The following is a 20,758-nucleotide window of genomic DNA, read 5'->3' on the forward strand; positions in this document are numbered from 1 at the left end:
AGTTAACACAAGTAGTATGAATTTTCTCTAGTTTGACAGTTTGTGAAGTTTGTCATTCTACTTCCTCATTAGACATGGGCAACAGGTGTGACACAGATCATTAAATGTTACCTAGCAACAGCTGTATAAACAAGGATAACAGATCGTCTAAAATAAAAGATAAAAACATGTTTTTAAAATGTGTATTTTGGTTGTTTTTAATTAACCTGACTCACACCAGATTGATATGTGTCACTCTGAGCGGAGTTGTACACATTATTAATCTGGGATGACTCGAAAAACATGGAACGTCATGATGATTATTTGAATCTGAACAAGCGGAACAAGCTGAAAAATCTATTATTCTAAGTGGGCTTGCATCTCCACAAACCTGACTCTCTGAGAGCCCCTTTTTCATGGAAATCCTTTGGCTATAATCTTCCACAGTATGGCATAAAACTGCTCTATGACTATCACCGTATCACCGTATCAGAAATGATTAGAGTCCAGACACAACGTTTCTGTGTCCACAAGTCTTTCCTATCCACACAGCTTTGCTCGTGTATTTGTTTACGTTTTACAGAAACAAAACTTAAAACCGCATGGCTAATTTGCGTAAACTGAGCGCTCAAAAAACAGCTCGCTATTGTGCGCTGATGCGGTTCAGCTTCTGTCGGACTAAAGGACACGACTCAGTGGAATATGAGTGTTCTGCTGATGGTGAGTCTGTTCTGTGCTTCTATCACATTGGAGATGGTTCATAGTCTAGCCTCTTTAACGTTTTACTGGTGAATTACTTTTTGGTGCATAGACCTACATCAGCATATCAGCATTTTCAGGCATCCACACAGTACTGGATCAGATCCGTACTCAGATGAATTCGTAGGAGCTGACGGCACCAGATCGTTCCGTCTCTGGAGCCGTTTTCCATCGGATTAGTTTGGACGAACACTGCATCCACAACGAAAACGACTCGAATACGTACTAGTGTGGATGGGGCCTATCTCCATAGTACCTCCAAAGTACAGTTTTAACGTTCTATTTTGATGTAGTCATGCAGGTGACATGCCACCTCAAGAAAGTTACATACTGTTCCTTTAAAACCATACACTGCTGTTATAATGCAACCCAAAATCCACTATTGACTGAAGTGGCACTATGATCCCCCTGCTGTCCTGGGATTAACCACACTGGTGTGAGGACAAAATGAAATATGAAAAGCCTTTTTTTTGTGACCCTTTAAAGAGCTCCTATTCCACGGCAAATTAAAAAGCCATTACAAAGATTACATGGCAGCAAACAATGTCAGACAGATTAACATTTGGACAGTGTCCGAGAGAGACGCGCAGAGGTCGTAATGAGCCCGACGTGGCCATAGCTCAGATTATCATTACCAATATGATTGTCTCCTTTTATTCTGTGGAGGAGCGCTTTAAACCCACAGGGTCAGGTGAAGCACAATGAAACGTAGACTAATAGAATATGTGAGTGGAGCTTTATCTGAGAGAGACAGACGAGGTTAAGTACGATGAGTCAAAGGGATTGTGCTAAAGTCTTGTGGAAATTTTGAGAAATCCGTAAAAAGTTGAAGTAGTGGCATAATGGCAATGTGAGAAGAAAATTCACAATGCCATTCAAGGGTGGAGAGGGGTGAAATATTTGCTGGATTGGTTATCGGCTTCCAAATATCAGTTCAGCAGATATTCTAGTTGGGCCTAAAAATGTGTCTAATAAAACTATTTACTAGTTGTATTTGGCCAAGAGAGTCTCACGTTCGAACTTTTACTTGTGAGAGTAACAGATACATAACACTTTGGTTCAGTTTTGTCTTTTTTACATTTTTGTTTAAGGGAAATAATAAGAAGAGCGTGAGTAGATGCTACTTCTTGAGAAAGCTCAGGTCTTTCAGTGTGTGCAGCAAGTTACTGGAGATCTTCAGCTAGTCCATGGTGACCAGCGCCCTGTTCTTGGCTGTGGTCTGCAGGGGGAGCAGCGCCAGTCAAAGGGACATTGAGGGAATTGATAAACTTATCCGAAAAGCTGGTCATGTGATCAACTGTGAACTGGAGACATTTGTCATATTGAGGGACAGGAGGACACTGGACAAACTGCTCTCCATCATGGACACTCCTACTCACCCACTGCACTGCTAGGGTGACTCTGAAAATTACGACACTTAGGCCCAAAAGTGAGGACAAAAGCCCAAAAGTAAGGACACTACTGGAACCAGGGGGACAGCCACAAAAAGGCTAAAAATAGCCTTATACAACCGCTTATCACTATTATCATTATTATTATATTATTGTTTATTATATATTAGTAGTATTATGATTATAATGATCACACTCATTATTAGGGATGGGCATTCGATGAAATTTTCTTAATCGATTGTCGGCAGAATTAACGATCGATTATCGATTAATCATTAACGTTTTTATACAAAAATGATCATCATTATTATTACTATCTGCACTACTAATCTGCATAAGTAAATTCAACTTTACGACATATAAACTAATCACTCTAGAGCCACATCAGCCCGTTTGACATTATAATGTGTTTAATTCAGTTTTGCACAACTCTCACAGAAACGAAACTTAAAACCACATCACTAATTTGCATAAACTCAGCGAAGATAAAACTACAGCTCTTGTGTCGCTGATGCGGTCAATTTCTGTCAGATTAAAAGACATGACTTAGTGGAATACAGGTTAGTGTGACCATATTTGCGTTTGTCAAAACCAGGACACCGTACGGGGGGAGGGAGGTGGGGACTCGTCATCGACATTGCGCGACTCTCACTCGGCAAAACTTTTCCAACTGGACACCGAAACATATGTGCTGCTTTATACACTGTGCACATGGACTCACACTTGTCCCGACCGGAAAGCGTGGAATTTCTTGTACAAGTCATCGTTGCACATCGTTCGCATTTGCACTTCAGTACGTTGCAGGCTGACCGACATGTACAGACCTGTTTGGTCACGCTACACACAGCAACCTACATTCGGTTTGTCGATTAAAATGAACGTAATCGATGAAATTCTTAATGATCAATTATCGATTAATCATGCCCATCCCTACTCATTATTATTATTCATCAGTTTCAAGACAAGTAAGGTGATTATGTATCGCACACACAATGAAAATAACATCATTTTAGAGAGATGTATTTACTTGAGGAACATACATGCATCACTACAGGTATTTCTGTGATACAGAATATAGACCACAAAATGTAAATGTTGTTTTGGTTGTTGGTGGGGCAAAAAAAGATGTTAGAGAAGAGAGCGCAGCACTGCTAGTATTCTCCTTGTGGCGTTCTGTGTCTGCATGTGGCTCTAACACACCTTTACCTCGGCTACTCACATCAATGTCAATACGACAGAGTTTACAGAAGGCAGAGTATTCTCCTTTGGTGCTCTTGCTGGCAAAACAATGCTCTGAGCACCAAGCATGTTTGAAGGATGTCTTCCTTTTTGGCATTTGCTTTTGTTCTTCAGCAAACAGTTTCAAACGTTGCTATGGACGGGGATTTGTGGTGATGCATGTAATGGTGGTGGCCGAGGGTGCGAAATGAGGACAAAATGTCAAAAATTAGGACATATTAACAGAGGTCTGGACAGAAGACCGGACTGTCCAGCCGAAATCCAGACGAATTGTCACCCTATGCACTAGACTTCTTTGATCACTCATTTTCAAGAAGCCATATTGCCAATCTCCCATGGCTCTTTGCTCACTTTCCAATGTTATTTCCTGAATCGATGATACACGTAAGATTCGGTAGTGACACATAGTCATTTTAGTATAAATGTTTAAAAAAAAAAAAAGTGTGTGTGTGTCCATCGCAGTTGCAGACTCTTTGTTGTTACTTTTACATTGACCTGCTCCCATTGGGCACCACAGTTTTCTAACATGAACTTCAGCTGACATGTTTCTTTATTATTAAGTCTTTTTAGATGAATATTGGAATTTAAACTGTGCAAATTATAACATAATGATCCACGGGTGTTGGAGATTATAACTATATACAAGAAACAAAATGTAGAAACAGTTATGGTGCTCAACAAAGACTAGGTCACAACATGAAATAGTAAAAAGAGACTTGCAAAACTTTATTTAAAACTTGAATATACAAGTGAAAAATGCAGTCAAAAATCGGTCTGAGGCTCCTTTACCTTGTGAGAATAAAAGTCCTTTATTGTGACATGCACAGCCATTGTGTCCACATCACAATAAAGTCCTTTTATTCTCAACTTTTGCAAGTCTCTTTGTACTCTTTCACACTACATTTTCCTCTGCTTTATCCAGAGCAGCAGTGTGAGTGGAGACTCCCAGACATGTCTCACCCTAGAAACCTCCTCCTTCTCCCGGGGGTCTCAGGGCAATCCCAGGACATGCCCAGAACCCCTCCCCTGGGAGAGCTCCAGGAGGCACCCAGAACAGATGCCCCAACACCTCAGCTGGCTCCTTTCCATGTTTGGAAGCAGCTACTACTTTTTCGCTCTTTTCTGTGGAGTTGGCATTTTACTTGGAGTTTAAAGAAGATATATTACTACTGTAGTTACTTGTGAGCTATGAAACCCCTTGATTCAGTATGTTATCGTTTGCACATTTTAAATCGCAATATTCCTCTAAAATGCCCTAGTAAAAGAAATAAGTCTGCTCACTTCCATGTTAGAAAACAGTTGTGTGCAGTGAGAGCCACGCAGTTGTCCGCACATCAGACGGACAGCTGCAGATCATGCCAGCGAGTAGCAGATTTTTTTGCTTCCATTTGTACCAAAATGACAACAAAGCTACAGCGATCTCCGATTAAAATAACAGAACTGGAGAAAAAAGTCTGTGCAGAGCAGTGGGTGTGTACTGGTGGTGGTAATACAAGGGTTGATCAGAGCAATGACATCCTGAATACAAAAAAAAAATTGTTTATAATGTCTTAACAACGCTGAGAGGGTAAATGCAAAGGTTATGCAAACTATAATATGGTTAAAATATCTGAAAAGTCTTTTCACTTTAAAACAAGTATAACATGTAAAAAAACAAAAAAGAAAAAAACTACAAATCAAGAATATCCATCTAAAGTAGCCAAAACAACTAAATAATGCAATTTTTACTTTCGGGGTGGGTTAAAGTGTCTTGCCCAAGGACACTACAGCAATATAGAAAGCAAGCATAACATAACAACAAGGCTATGTTCAGACTGCAGCCTGAAGTGACCCAAATCCGATTTTTCGCTCCTATGTGACTTGTATCTGATCTTTTAATGACAGTCTGAACGACACAGATCCGATTTTTTTCAAATGCGACCCAGGCCACTTGGATATGTGCTCCTAAAACTGATACATATCCAATCTTTTGACTTGCGACATATGTCTGAACGGCCAGGTCGCATTCATCCCACCTACACGTCATCAAATGCACACAAACGTTCTTCTTGTCATACGAAAATTGTGTCTGAACTCTGTGCCAGTGAAGCAGCGAAGCACATCGCAATGCCACCACGGCTCCACACCCACACCTTTTCCTTTGTACAGATGTTGCTGCCACTGGCCCACAAAACGCCATGGCCAAAAACCTTCTCCTTTGCAATCTCCTTCTTAAAACAAATAAGCTGTACATATTCTGGCATCAGTACGACAGCAACTTTAACATCTCCAGGTGCTCAATGCTGCATCCATGTTTAGGAGACTTCCGTAAATACTGAGCACGCTCGCTGTGTGTGACATCGTTGTGTCCTCCAATGTGCATGCGAGACACTTTTGGGGCGTTTAAAGTTCACACTGGAGATCACATACAAGTCGCATTTAATTGGAAATGTGAACGACCTAACAAAAAAAACGTATTTCACCAAAAAATCCACATTTAGCTTTAAGCCGTGCAGTCTGAACGTGGGCATAAACACGGCCAGCAGTCAAAGCAGCCACCACTCATCCCCTCCCCCTTTTTTTTTTTTTTTTTTTCTGTGGAGTTGGCACATTTCACTCGCAGTTTAACATCAGATCAACTTTTGTGGACGTTGTGTAAACTGTTGATAGATGAAAATGGCTGGTTCTTTCTTAATTGCATATTTCCCTTGTTTGTCATTTGTCTTTCTCCAAATGCGCCGGAGTTGGGAGCCAAAAACATTTGATTTTACATCTGCTTGTTCTCATTACAGGCTTTCACATTCCTTCCATGGCCTTCACAGCTGCCACATGAAAAATCACTTGTCCCCCTGATACAGTTCTATGCTAATGCGACTCGGTGTTGTGTTTGCTCGATTTTGGGATGGGAAAATCTCTGGCCTTAAGACTCAAGTTCAAGGACGCTTAAATACAATATATCTTTGGGCCACTGGAATCATTTGTGACAGTGGATTGGAGAGCCATAAATACTAGGAACATAGCAAGAGACCATATGTGTCAATATAATAACATAAACCACAAACTCCATCTTAATTGACCATTAAAGGTTGTATAGAGGATTTTCCAAGGAACGAGAAATCCAGCGACTGTTTGTCCTGTGAGGAGCAGGGGGAAGAGTGGATCGGGCAGCGGGGACAGGAGCAGGAAAGGGGTGCAGAGAAGGGTGCGCGGAGATTCAGTGCGAATGAACTAGCTACAACACGCAGCAGCAAGCGGACTCTTTCTTTGCCTTGAAAATTATGTTTTCAGACATAGGATATCGCTTTTGTGTCCTGAAAAACGTTTGTTCAGCTCTTGGAAATAAAGTAAGTTTTCATAATAAGCAGAAGTTTCCTGTCCAGGAGTAATTTAGCGACCAATGCGTCAGTCTTTAGACCCTGCGTCTGCTTCAGTCGCGCCATCGCTGGAATGAATCTTCAAGAATCACCTTAGTTTGGCTTCGCTGCTTTTCCCCTTGTCTTCTTCTTTCAGCGACCTCAAAAACGGACTTTCTTTTGCGGCGAACTGCTCCTGGATTCTTGTCGCCATTGCAACAAACTTTGTGCGAACTGCGAGGAAGATATAGGTCAAAAAAAGCCGCTAAGAACTGTTGCGTTGGTGGAGTAAACAGCGTCTGTGCGGCTTGCGTCTGTGGACTGCGTGACAGGCGTACGTAAACCACGTACCGGCAGCGCGCAGGCAAGTCAGTTACGCTAGAAACGTAGGGAGATTGATTGACAGCCTGTCAGCTCACAGATAACGAGGCAGTGTCGTTATCTATTGGCAAATGTTTAGCCCCACCACGTCCAGAGTTGATGAATTTTTATTCTCTTTTTTTTTTGGTCATTATAATTACAAGGCTACTGCATCTCTATAATGCTATCATTGACAATTTGAAACAAAAAAAATCCTCCAGGATTTATATTACAAGGTTTTATATTACGGTAAATTGACTCTTGTGAGCTTTAAGCCATGTTAGAATGTTGTTACCTTCGCAAAAAACAGACCTGGAGTTGTGTTTTGTTTCATTCACACATGTTTGAGTAACTCTTTATTATTAGTCTGTCTACATCTCCAAAGCTCAAAATACTCCTTGTGATGTCATGTTATCACTTACCTTTTTGGTTAGTAAAGATTAAAGATTAAAGAGTAAAGCAATTCCAAGGTTGAAATTGTCCAAATTGTACGGAAGGTGTGTGGAGTTTAAAAGCACAGTGGGGCACTTTCTATATCACATGACATCATAAGGTGGAAAAGAGTATTTTGTGTTTGAGAGAAGAACTCATCTTAAATATGGAACGATTTATGAGTTAAACATGTGTGAATGAACAAAACACAACTCCAGATATGTTTCATCTCAGTATTCTCAGTATGGACAGGCCATGTCTCATGTGAAAGCCCAGAACCTCCAGAATTCCTTCCTTGAGCTGCAGAGGCTGCACTAGCACTGATTCATGATTGGCTGTAAGTGCTGGGGTTTAGGTAGAGCCCATTCAGATTTCAGCACTGAAACTGGCAGTCCACATGAGAGACTCATGGTGGCTCACTCTGATGGAATAACCAAAAGACCAAATTATAGCATAATCAGTTTGGTCATGGTCAATTTGTTTTTTTTGTAATTAAGAATAAATTAACTTTACAGCTTCAGTATCAGCTATATTTGAACATGTTTATGTTGTATCTGGGGACTCAGTTATGATAGGTTCATGGAAATGGAAATCTAAATCTTATGGGTCCGTTAAATGTACTTTTTATACATTTTTTATATTTTTATATTTTATACTGTAAGTCACACCAGTAAGTGCAAGTCGCACTTTTTGGGGGAAATGTTTTTTATAAAATCAAAGACCAGGAACCGACATTTCATCTTGAAAGGCAAGTTCTAGTAGCAACAAAACAATAGAAAACAACAGACTGAACTGGTGTCTGGTATGTTAATGTAACATATTAACAGTTATTCAGACTATGGAGGCATGACTGTTACTGTAACTATAGCATAAACAACAGAACATAACCAAACTCTTGATCTCATTTCAAATCACTAAATCCATTCAATTCTTCATCCTCGGTGTCACTTCTGAGCAACTCAGCGAACTCCAGAGGTAAACAGAGTGCCTTCCTCTTCTGTGTAGCTGTCGTCAGACTCTGCATCAGTTCCAGTTAGAATTATTCTGGCCTTTCTGAATCCCGACAGGATGGTTTTGGTTGTCAGTGAAGTCCAGGCTTTCTTGATCCATCCAGTGACTTCCAGGAAAGTTTCATGGTGCACCCTCCCGGTGTCACAAGTTTCTCGCTCTCTCCAAATTTTCTTTCTGCTGCTCGATTACCGTTTTCAGTTGCATATTTCACTACCTGCAGCTTGTAATCTGCAAAATATATGATTTTCTTTTTGGGGGCATTTTGTTCTGTCTTCTCAGCTGTCTTTAAAAAAATTGTTTAAATTAAAAAAATTTTGTGGTACAGAAGTAATGGTGCAATCTACCGACATGATACAGACAGGACAGAGGCTCTTTCTGCAGGAGACATGCGCAGTAGAGCCAAGTGACAGTGGTACAGGAGTAATAGGAGTAGCAGATACTGACACACAAGTCTAGAGCGCCCTCTTGCCCCTGTCAGTGTGAAAATTATAATATATATATTTTATAATTCACATCGGAGTATAAGTCGCAGGAAACACCCAAACCATCAAAAAAAGTGTGACTTTTAGTCCAAAAAATACGGTATACAGACCACACTCTTTGGCTCCTTTGCTCCTCCATTTCTGTACAGCCAAAATGAAATGACTATTAACAGCACTTTTGCAGTCCTCATTTTTTGACAACAAGCCAGTAATGATTATTTTGACAATTACATCCAAGTGCTCCCGGTGGCTTTTTCCATTTGTTTACCAGAAGCTGACAGTTTCCATCATTATAACGTCCAAGTTAGAACAACACTAATAAAACATGTCACAACCTTAATTCACACTAGTCCTCTTCTTCTGTCTTCTTCTCCCTCTCCTCCTCCTCCTTTTTCTTCTCTCATGTGTTGCAGAGAACTACCAGTACACAGTGGCAGAGTCGTTGCCGGTGCAATCGGTGGTGGCGCGGATCAAAGCGGCGGACGCGGACATCGGGTCCAACGCCGAGATGGACTACAGGATCATGGACGGGGACGGGCCTGGACAGTTCAACATCACCACGGACGAGGACACCCAGGACGGGGTCATCCTGCTGCTCCGGGTGAGGGGGATAGAGGGGTAGAGGGACAGAGGGGGGAAGTGGGTTGCCAGGGTTTCAAGGAGCAATAAGCAAAAAAGAAAACAGAAAAAAAAAGCCCAAATACAAACTGCTTTACAGAATAAGAAAGACATTAAAATCTTAATACAACAAATCAAAACTTCAAGAAGTAGAGGGGGTAAAACGGGTAGAATGGGACAGGGGGGCGGAGTCATTCTGTGGGGTTGTTTTGTGTTGCCAGGTTTTCAAGCAGTAACAAGCAACCAAGCCTATCAAAAAAAAAAATGCCCAAAAACAAGCGGTTCAACATCACCTCGGATGAGGACTCCCAGGACGGGGTCATCCTGCTGCTCGGGGTAAGGGCAGGTGACGGAGGGAGGGTAGTAGAGAGGGTAGTTGGGGGGCAGGAGGGGGGAGAGGAGGCTAGGTTCTGTGTTGCCAGATTTTCAAAGAGCAACAAGCAACCCGGCTTTTGAATAAAAAAAAGCCCAAAACAAACAGCGAGAGCCTCAGTAAAATAAGCTTTGTATGAAACTTTTCGGTCAGAAAATAGTTTAATAATAATAATTTTGTTGTTTTTATTGCATTCTTTTCAAAGAGCAGAAAGCCTTTAAACAAAACCCCCAAACAAACAACCAAAGCCTCACTAAAATAAGAAGAAAATAGAAAAGAAGAAAATAGTTAAAGCCTTTTTTATTGCATTCTCACTGTGAATGGGCTTGCATCTCCATAAACCTGACTCTTATTTGGCATCTAACTTATTTATCTATTACCATGGAATCATGCAGGTGTCATGCCACCTCCAGAAAGTTACATACTGTAGCTTTAAATGAGCAATAGCCAATCCGATTCTTACAAAAATTATTCCAAAAAATGTAAATATAATGAAGGAAAACTACTCAGTAATAAGTCATATTTATTGCTTCCGATGTTTAACCCACAAACACTGTACATTTTGACTGAGTTCTTCTCTGAAACAAAAAACACCTTGTGATGTGGTGATACAAGACGTGCTCCACTGTGTTTTTAAACTCCATTCATCTTCACTAGAATCATTTGGATAATTTAAAAGGTAGATAAATGTAAAAAGTCACAGTTAACTTGAAAAAAAGAAAAATTGCTTCATGACATCACAAAGTGGAACTGAGCATTTTGAGGTTTGCAATATAATATGGCTTAAAGCTCACAAGAGTCACTTTTGTAAAATACAAAAACTTTAAATATAAACATTGTATTACAGATTTCAAATAATCGTGAATACTTTTGGACAGGTATGTAGATTGCTTTGTTAAAGGTGCACTGTGTAACTTTTTGATGGACGGAATGTTATTGCTTTGTCTAGAATAGTAAAAATAAAAAAAAAACTGGGACATCCTCGGTTTTTTGGTGGTTGGTATTAATAAAATTGTGAAAAGAGTACGAAATTAAGGAAAACTGTTATGACGAGACCATTTATGATGAACACGTGAGTCAGTATAGTCACATGTTCTTTGTGTTTTGGTTGTTTTTAAGCACATTTTTAAATATTTAACCTAAACTAATGACAATTTATGCCTCTCTTTACTGTTTATTTCTTATATAAAACTGGGACAAATCACTGGTTTTGGATAAATCTGCTGGGACAGGGGAAACAGGACTCAAAACTGGGACTGTCCTGGGTAAATAGGGACGTCTGGTCACCCTAGTCTAACATGTCCCACATTAAACTTATTTATTTCCAAGTAGTCAAGCCCACAATGCCTCCAGGCCAAGTTACAGGTCAGATCTGTGGAGAGGTGAGCTCACTCATTGTAGGAATGCATGTTTTTGTAGTATTTTTGCTGTAACTGAACACGTAGATGAGTTTAATTCCATACTGTGAAATCTTTCAGGCAATGCAACGATATCTCAGTGGAAACAAGTTTGTGGCTGACCCGCTATACCAGAAAAGTTACACAGTGCACCTTAAATCATGGTCCTCTGGAAAGATGCAAACTTTTTCTTGTACCACTGCTTGAAAAAAGTGTCTTCTAAAACTGGCAATAAGTTTTGGAGTTCATTCTGAGTCCATCTTAAGCCCGAAAAGGTCCAACAAGCTCTTCTTTAATAATACCACTACCCCACCTCCACTTTGCTGGCATCTGAGTCAAAGTGGAGCTCTGTGCCCATTACTGATCCAGCCACGGCCCCATCCATCTGATCCTTTAAAATAGAAACGCCGATATGGTTCCAAATGTAAAAAAAAAAAAAAAAAAAAAGTATATTTCACAGCAGCGTGTGTTGATCAGAGAAGCCAATCTGAGAGAATGGCAATTACTGTAAAAGGCGCTGTAATGGCTGCGCGTTCAAATGGAGCTTGTCTTGTTGCTTTGATAAACTGTCACTTTCCACAAAGAAACGATGCTAATTGTTGCACAAAACAAAGCTAATGTTTATTAGCAACAGCTGTTTGCAATTTCTGGTCCTCTCGCATCTTCAGAATCTTCCTTCTCTGAAAATTACAGGCAGTATTTACTCAAAGTACAAATTTTAAAAAAAGCATAGTGAGGTGTGTGTATGATGTATGGGGGTTAGAGCCGTCATCTCACAGCAAGAAGGAATTCTAATACAATCTAATATATTTACGTACTTGAGTAACTCTTTAAAGGCAGAGTTCAGCTTGAAGTAGTTTTCAGAGATGATACTTTGGAGTAATATATTTAAAAGTGTAAGGCTAAGAGTAAGGTTCAGACTGCAGGGCTTAATGATCAATTTGGATTTTTTTGTGAAATCCAAATTTTTTGCAAGGTCGCTCACATTTCCAATTAAATGTGACTTGTGTGTGATCTCCAGTGTGAACTTTAAAGTGAACCGCATGTGTACTGGAGGACACAACAACGTCACACGGAAGTTGCCTAAACACTGAGTTTGTCTTCCAAAATACGGTCCAGTTCTTCGTAAAATGGACAGGTTACACGCCCACGTCCACGGCCGCTTTGTTTATTTTTTTTGTCTCCTTGTATTCGGCTCACAAGCTCTTTATTTTTTGTTGTCATTGGAGCCAGGATCGCCTGTAGCCAGTTCTTTGGCAATCAGTTCAAAAAACGCATCATCAGTCATAGGTGGGATGAATGTGACCTGGCCGTTCAGACTGAAGTTATATATCAAATGATCAGATATGTATCGGTTTTAGGAGCACATATCCAAGTGGCCTGGGTCACATTTGAAAAAATCAGGTCTGTTTTGTTCAGACTGTCATTAAAAGATCAGATAGAGGTCACATAGGGGTGAAAAAATCTGATTTGGGTCACTTCAGGCTTCAGTCTGAACAGTACTCTAACTCTTCCCACTGTGAGCAAATCTACAAATGACAAAAACTGTATGTGATCAATATTGTATTGGATGCATACAATATAATATCATTTAGAAATACCTGATTTAATTATAATTTAAAGTTTTGTTCAATTACGTTAACTTGCATTAATTATAATTTCACACTTAAATTTACCCAAACACTTAACACATATTACACTATTTCTAGATCTCTGTTGTAATGTTGTTTTCTAATCACAAACAGACCTGGAGTTGTGTTTTGTTTCATTCACACATGTTTAACACAAAAACCTGGCATAATAGACTGAATTCTTCTCTTAAACTGAAAACACTAACTTATTCTTACTTGTGATGTCAGGTGGTAATACAGGAAGTGCTCCACTGTGTTTTAAACTCGATACACCATCATGATAATCATTTGGATCATTTCAGCTCTGAATTTACCAATCTCTACTGAACTTGCTGTTAACCACTACATGACATCACAAGGTGGAACAGAGCATTTTGAGCTTTGGAGATGTAGACAGACTAATAATGCTGGATTATTCAACCATGTGTGAATGAGACAAAACACAACTCCAGGTCTGTTTTTGAGTCCATAACAACATTCTAAAATGCCTTAAAACTGAGAAGAAGCCTCTAACTCTTAGTTTGCGTAATTTCTTGGACCACTACTTCGTACTTCTACTGTATTTTTCGGACTATAAAACACACTGGATTATAAGGTGCATTAAGTGAAACAAACAGACGACACTTGAGACTGATCCTTTAGGCCAGGCATCCACGATCCATTGGCAGAATGTGGCGTAATTTGCCCGACGTTGCTTCCCTGTCTTGGTGAATGTGTACTATAAATGTGAATGAATAATTTAAGTTTGCTTTTATTTTTTATTTCCTACAAGTAGGACTTAAATACACTATGAGTAATAATGTGTTTAATGCTGCTTTGCGCACATTTGTTTTTGTTTTACAGAAACAAAACTTAAAACCACATGGCTCATTTGCATAAACTATAAGGTCTAAAAAAACAGCTCGCTCCTTGTGCGCTGATGCGGTTCAGCTTCTGTCAGACTGAAGGACTTGACTTACTCCGCAAGGCTCCTGACTACGGTAGCTGTAATGCTCCGACAATCCATCAAGCTTCATAACATACCAAAGTTGAACTAAAACATTTAGATTTTTGAACGCCGTGTACCACATAAAATCAGTTCGAGGTCAGTAAGCACAACCAGAATTAATACATAAGTCGCACTGTCAATTTTTGAGGAAATTAAAGGATTTCAAGTGCGCCTTATAGTCTGAAAAATATGGTAGGTATATATCTTTTAGAGTAACAGCCCTGTTACTTGAGTAAATATTTCTTGCTGTACTGTCTTTAACATAATGTGAAGTCACCAATTAGAAGTAACATATAGATAGACTCTATAGTACTATTTCTAACTGCATTGTATTCAAGCTACTCAATTAAATATAACTGAGTGAATGTAATTACAGCACAATGAACCAGCGCATGTGAAGTCTTGAATAGTACGTGCTTATTAAATGTGGTTAGCATGCGTTGATTTCTGCTCTGACTGTTCTCTATGGAAACAGCTATAGGGGCTAAAAATAATAATGTCAAAGGTGACCTGCTGCGTACATGTGAGCTTTGAATGCCACATGTTTTCACTTAGCACCTGCCTCCACCGCCTTTGTTGTGTGTGCTTTTAAAGTCAAAGAGTTTTTTCTTTCTGTAATAAGTACAATTATACACAAACGTACAGTTGGATACTTTTGCCCAGCACGGTCTTATTAATGGGCAATGTGACTTGAGAGAGAGAGAGATAGAGTTACTTTACTTGAACTTTTATTTTTTATGCATGAAGGCACAACATAAAATCTCTATACTTTCAGAACATGAACGTTTAACAGATTAAAAAAGAACAAAATGGTTAAAAACATTCAAACTTAAACATATATCACCTATATCTCCAAAAAAGCAAGCAGGTGAAACTAACAGAAAGTGTTACGGGTCAGATCTGTGGAGAGATGACCTCATTCATAAGAAGAATTTCTGTTTTTCGTGTTATTCTTGGACAGTAAAGCAGCTGGAATAGAATACGAGCAAGATAAGTTCAATGCCATACTGTGGAACATTTCAGGCAAAGTAATATCATCTAAGCTGACCTGGAGTTGTGTTTTGTTTCATTCACACACGTTTCCAAAGACCAATAATACAAAAAGCATTAAAATTGCATATTTAAAGGTGCGATGCGCAACTTTTCGTGTGGAAAAAAAACTGCTTGTCTCTATGGAGATGTTTTAGCTTTGCTGGGAATGTTCCATGGTATAACATTAAACATACAGGTGGCATTTACTGATACAGGTGTTTCTATTGCTCAAAAATACAATAATTCTCTTTGTGAATAGGGTTGCGTCTCCATAGATCTGACTTGTAATGTAACCTATAATTGTCTCCCTTGAGATAGATAAATTTATTCTCTACCGTGGCGCATTCTAGACGAGGGATCTAAAATGAAAATGCCAGAGAGCTGCTAGTTTTAGCGGTCACAAGAAATTGATTAAATATAAGAGCCACGGTGAGCTACGTGCAGGTGCGCTTATTAGGTACAGTTAGATGTCTATAAAACATAAACCATTATCCATTTCTTAGTGTACAAAGTTAGGCATCAAAATGATACATGCACAATTGTAAAAGGCATTTAACTAAAGAAATTTGAATTATTCAGCACAATACGTCTAATTCAGAAATCCTTTGGTGAGCTACTTGGAGGGGGTGGAGAGCTACCGGTAGCTCCTGGAGACCACTGTTCTAGACAAAGCAACAACATCTCCATGAAGGCAAGCAGGTGACGGACCCTCCACCAGAAAAGATGCAATGCACCTTTAAAGAATATAAAAGCATGCTCTGTTCCACTGCTACCTTTTACCTTTAGTTCAGTAGACACTGGCGATGTCAAAGCTGAAATGATCCTAATGGTTTTAGTGAAGGTGTATGCACTTTAAAATCTGTCTATCATTCATTCATTTGCTTTTCAATATAAAACCAAAAATCAGAAAGAAAAAAAAACAAAAAACTGTTTTCTTCATTATTTGTCTCTAAAACCAAAATGAAAAAAATGGATAACGATTTGTTTTTTAAATTTTCGATTTTGTGTTTGAATGAATAATGGTAAAAATGGATAATGGCCGTTTCCCGTTTCCGTGACTTACACTGCCAGACTTTTGCATACGGACTGAACTAGGACTAAACCAGGACTAAACCCGGACTAAACAGTTTTCGGTCCTGGTCTGACCCCGGTTTCAGTCCCGGTCTTGGTCCTGGTCCCGGTATTGGTCCCGGTCCCGGTCTGGTCCTGATCTCGGTCCCAGTCTGGTCCAGGTCTGGTCTTCGTCCCAGTCCCGGTCTCAATCACGGTCTGGTCCTGGTCTGGTCCCGGTCTCAGTCCTGGTCCCAGTCCCGGTCTGGTCCCAATCTCAGTCCCGGTCTCAGTTCTGGTCTTAGTCCTGGTCTGGTCCTGGTCTAAGTCCTGGTCTCAGTCCCGGTCTGGTTCTGGTCTGGTCCCGGACCTGGTTTAGTCCTGGTTCAGTCCGTGTGCGGCGCAAAATCCAGCCTCACAGTTTAAGTCACGGAAACAGGAAACGCCCATTATCCGTTTTATCCATGATTCATTTAAACACAAAATCGAAAACTGAAAAGAAAAAAAACAACAAAAAAACAAATCGTTATCCAATTTTTCATTTTGATTTTGGAGACAAATAATGAAGAAAACAGTTTTTTTTTTTTTTTCTTACTTTTATATTTTATATTGAAAAAAGAATGAACAAATGATACACAGATTCTTTAAAAACACAGTAGAGCACTTCCTGTTTTACCACATGACATCACAAGGTGGAACAGCGCGTTTTCTGTTTGAGAGAAGAACACTGCCTACATATGCAAAGTTAATGTATTAAACATGCGTGAACGAACCAAAACACAACTCCAGGTCTGTTCTCGACGACATTACAACATAGACCAGAAAATACTGCAACATGGACCCTTTAAAAGTTACACACTGTGGCTTTAACTTACTGATTTTAAGTTTTCACAGCGCAAAACAACAAAACACTTAATCACACCAAACATTTTCATTTATAACTCGCTTTCATCCCCCTCTTCCTCGTATTCACCTTCCAACCAGGAAATGTTTTCAGGAACCCCACTGACGCGTAAACAAAAACAAGCCGATTAATATTTACCGCACACTCTTATGTATTTAGAACAAGAGTTGCGAGCGGTTGCGTCAGTCTCCAGCTTATTCCAAGTGCGGCTTCTTTTGGAGGACACTTGGGAGGAGGTGACAGCTGATTTCTGTGGGTTCTATTTTTTCTCCGTTCGGGGGAAAGGAAAAAAAAAAAACTTGTTGACCGCTCGCAATTTCTGTCAGACACTGCAATTTGATCTTTTGTTTGTTTTCGGACCAGACAATTACGAAGCGGAGCAAGAGGCACGCACATTGTGACTGCCGAATCAATGGTCTGGGGGTAGTTTATTATATGCTGTGAACGGCAGGCAAGAAATCCAATGGAAAAAAGGGTTTGAGAAAGCTGGTCGGGAGCGCGAATCCTGCTCATCGCGCTCTTCAGGAAAATCGATAACATTGCTTTGACAAGTTCTATAGTCCATCAGCAAATTGGCCGCCGTCTTTAAAGCTGCGAAGTTAAATTGTAATGTCTTTTAGTAATGGGCTGAGTTTTAATTGGGATCGATGGGTTTGGATTGTGAAAGGCCTTCGGGGAGCGTTCACACTTGCACGTAGAATGCATCAAAGTGCGGTTACTTTAAACTAAATGTCACTCATGCTGGAGTAAAAGTAGTCTGAAAATTTAAGTACAGACAAGTTACTTAAAGAGGGTGGATTATGCAAAAAGTTGTTTCCTCAATAAAAACATGAGAGGTTTTAGATGTCATCCATGCACGTTTTAGCGATCTCTCCCAAGCCACATAACATGTTTTATTTTTTTGAAAATGCTGTATTCGAAAAAAAAATTATAAGGTAACTTAGTGTACTAAATATGTTTTGTGGGTCCGGTCAAACAGTAACGGAGGGAAACTGGCAGATTTTTTACATTCAAATAGTCTCTTATTCAGAAACTAGAGGGACTATTGAAATAAGTAAAGTATCAGAATGTAGGAAAGAGTTACACTCCAACAGGGTAAAGTTAAACCTGTGATATTCTTTCAAGTTGTTGACAAAAAAACTTAAAAACTCATGTCGGTAACGGAGGGAATGAAATATGCAGCACTTTTTGGGCAATAAATCCAAACAGTGATAACTCTTGGTTCTCACTTACATATCCTTAACAAACTGGTTTGAATATTTGCTTCATATAGTTTTCTACCATATGGTACAAGATTAGGTTGAAAAACCTCTTACTTTTTGACTCATGAGATTTTTTATTAAGAAAGTAGAAGGTGCAGGATTTTACATAATTTGTCAGCTTTTTTCTTCCAAATACTTTAATATTACTTCAAAATGAATCTATATATCTATAATTTCTATAAAATATGTCAGTCCTTCCAAGCAAATTTTTATCATTTTAAATACTTAAAAAAAAATAAAAAATCATGTACCTTCATCAACAGTTCAAAGATGGAATAACACAAGATATGATGAAATACATCCATTTATTTACATGATTTGCAGGTCTTAGAAATTTGGGAAATAATTTTTGTTCCGTGTTTCATACATGGTCTGTTTAAAACGTATGTAACTTTAGAACCAAAAATAGTACAGAAAAAAGGTAAACAGTTTCATAAACTAGAGTACATATGTATCTGTTCAATACATTTTTATATCAGATGCATTAACTTGAAATTTTGGCCTTGCTGTTTACTTCTGCTTGACTGGGCCCATGTGATAGAGGTTAATACACCATGGAACCCCCCCATACCCCCTCTTTAAGTAAATATACTAAGAAAATTTCAAACTCAGTTCCAATGCTAAGAAAAAGGCTTGATACTCGATACTGATTTTGTTACCACAATGATTTTAAAGGACCACTAAACACCATAATCACTTTTGTCTACTGATTAGCTGTCTAAGGCTAGGTTTACACTGAAACGAATCACCGTATTGCTGTATCGGAAATGATTTGCGTCCAGACACGTTGTTTCTGTATCCGCAAGTCTTCCCTGTCCACACAACTTTGAGCATATTTGTTTACGTTTTACAGAAACAAAATTTAAAACAGCATGGCTAATTTGCATAAACTAAGCGCTCAAAAAACAGCTCGCTATTGTGCGCTGATGCGGTTCAGCTTCTGTCGGACTAAAGGACACGACTCAGTGGAATATGAGTGTTCTTTCTGTGACAGAGGCGTGTTCTGCTGATGGTGAGTCTGTTCTGTGCTTCTGTCGCACTGGAGATGGTTCATGTTCATCTTTTCAGAGATCATACGTCTGCAGGTCATACGCATAGACTGTATACATGAATGCACTTATATCCTAGGCCTCTTAGCGTTTTGGCGGTGAATTACATTGCGGCGCATCAACCTAAGTCAGTGTATCAGCGTTTTCAGGCGTCCACACAGTGCCTGATCAGATCCATACTCAGATGATTTTGTGGGATACCATACCAGATCGTATCGTCTCTGGAGCCGTTTTCTATTGGATTAGTGTGGACGAACACTGCATCCGTAACGAAAATGACTCGAATATGTGCTAGTGTGGAAGGGGCCTAAATGGGTCTAAAGCACAAGTGTATACCTAGACCTGGCCTTATTTTGGCATTTTAGTGCATATTTGTTAAAAATATGACTTTTGGGTCAAAAGTCGTGTCTGTAGCGGCCTCTTTAGGATCAACTAAGGCCAGTATATTTGAATTTTCGGGTTGGACTAACGCCCGCCAATGAGTCAGATGCAGGTTATTATGTGACGAGCACAGCCACTGGCATCTACGGGCGGTACGTCAGGAGCCCCTCCCAGCCCCGCCCCTACCTGGCATCGCTGGTTACTGCAATGTTCCGCCGTGTCTGGAGAAAAGGGAAATGGCGTGATCCGAGAACAAATGTCCGCTCTGTTTCAAAGTTCGGAGCGCACCAGTCCGTGCTGTGTTGTGGCTGTCGGTCGACTGTCAATCATAGCTCCAGAGCCCGCCCCACATCCGCTCCCCCCATCCCGACGCCCACTCTGGAGGATTGTAAAGCTTCGGGAGGGTGTTTAATGGCTCTTTAACAAAGCCCATTTTTTAGACCAGTGGTTCCTAAAGCAGTGGTGAAGGCAGTGATCTATGAGATTTGGAAAATGTATTTTAGAAATTTTGACAGTGTATTTGATGCATTAAAAACTGAAAACAGTATATTTTGGTGAAAAGTGGGTCAGACTGCAAAATGGTAAATGGAGGAGGAACTGCTCTCCTATTCACACACACGTATATACACCAGTGTATGCAGACACTGGGAGCAAGGTAGGAAGGGCAAAGTGTCTTGCCCAAGGACACAACAAAAACATGAATCTGTGGGAGCCAACCAGTGGGTCAGTGGCTCTGACCACTCAAACAATGATGTTTATGTCTAGAGCTGGATTCAAACTAGCTTGATTGATCAGCCGGTTTTACTTTGTTTCACTTCGTACAAACCGTCTGACCTCGCAGCCTTAGAATTTGTTCGCTCGACAGTAGGCGGATACTTTTTATCATTTAACCAGTCGCTGCTATTTGGTCGTGATGTATGTAATGCGCCGCTAACGGGGCTAAAAGGTATATTAAGCTTTTCCCAAATCCTATTGGAAGAAGGACAATAACGACTTTGGACTTGATGAAATTCACCAAACATTCTCTTTATTCCAGCTTCAAATCCTCGATCTTGGAAATCGTTGACAACACTGAATATATCACTCTT

The 20,758-nt window shown here is 39.8% G+C and overlaps 1 protein-coding gene across 2 annotated transcripts in view; it reads left to right on the forward strand.

Annotated features, from left to right (window-relative positions):
* The window catches only part of cdh7a (cadherin 7a), a 406,174-nt gene that overhangs the window by 246,554 nt on the left and 138,862 nt on the right, over positions 1-20,758 (forward strand). For both annotated transcript variants that reach the window (XM_020930759.2, XM_055150893.1), the window contains one exon: positions 9,399-9,586. In XM_020930759.2, coding sequence (XP_020786418.2) covers positions 9,399-9,586 — 188 coding nt within the window. The remainder of the gene's footprint in view (positions 1-9,398; positions 9,587-20,758) is intronic.

The sequence above is a fragment of the Boleophthalmus pectinirostris genome, unplaced genomic scaffold, assembly GCF_026225935.1.
Source record: "Boleophthalmus pectinirostris isolate CB_2022bp ecotype Guang Dong unplaced genomic scaffold, ASM2622593v1 HiC_scaffold_15, whole genome shotgun sequence".
In the NCBI taxonomy this organism is placed as follows: Eukaryota; Metazoa; Chordata; class Actinopteri; order Gobiiformes; family Gobiidae; genus Boleophthalmus; species Boleophthalmus pectinirostris.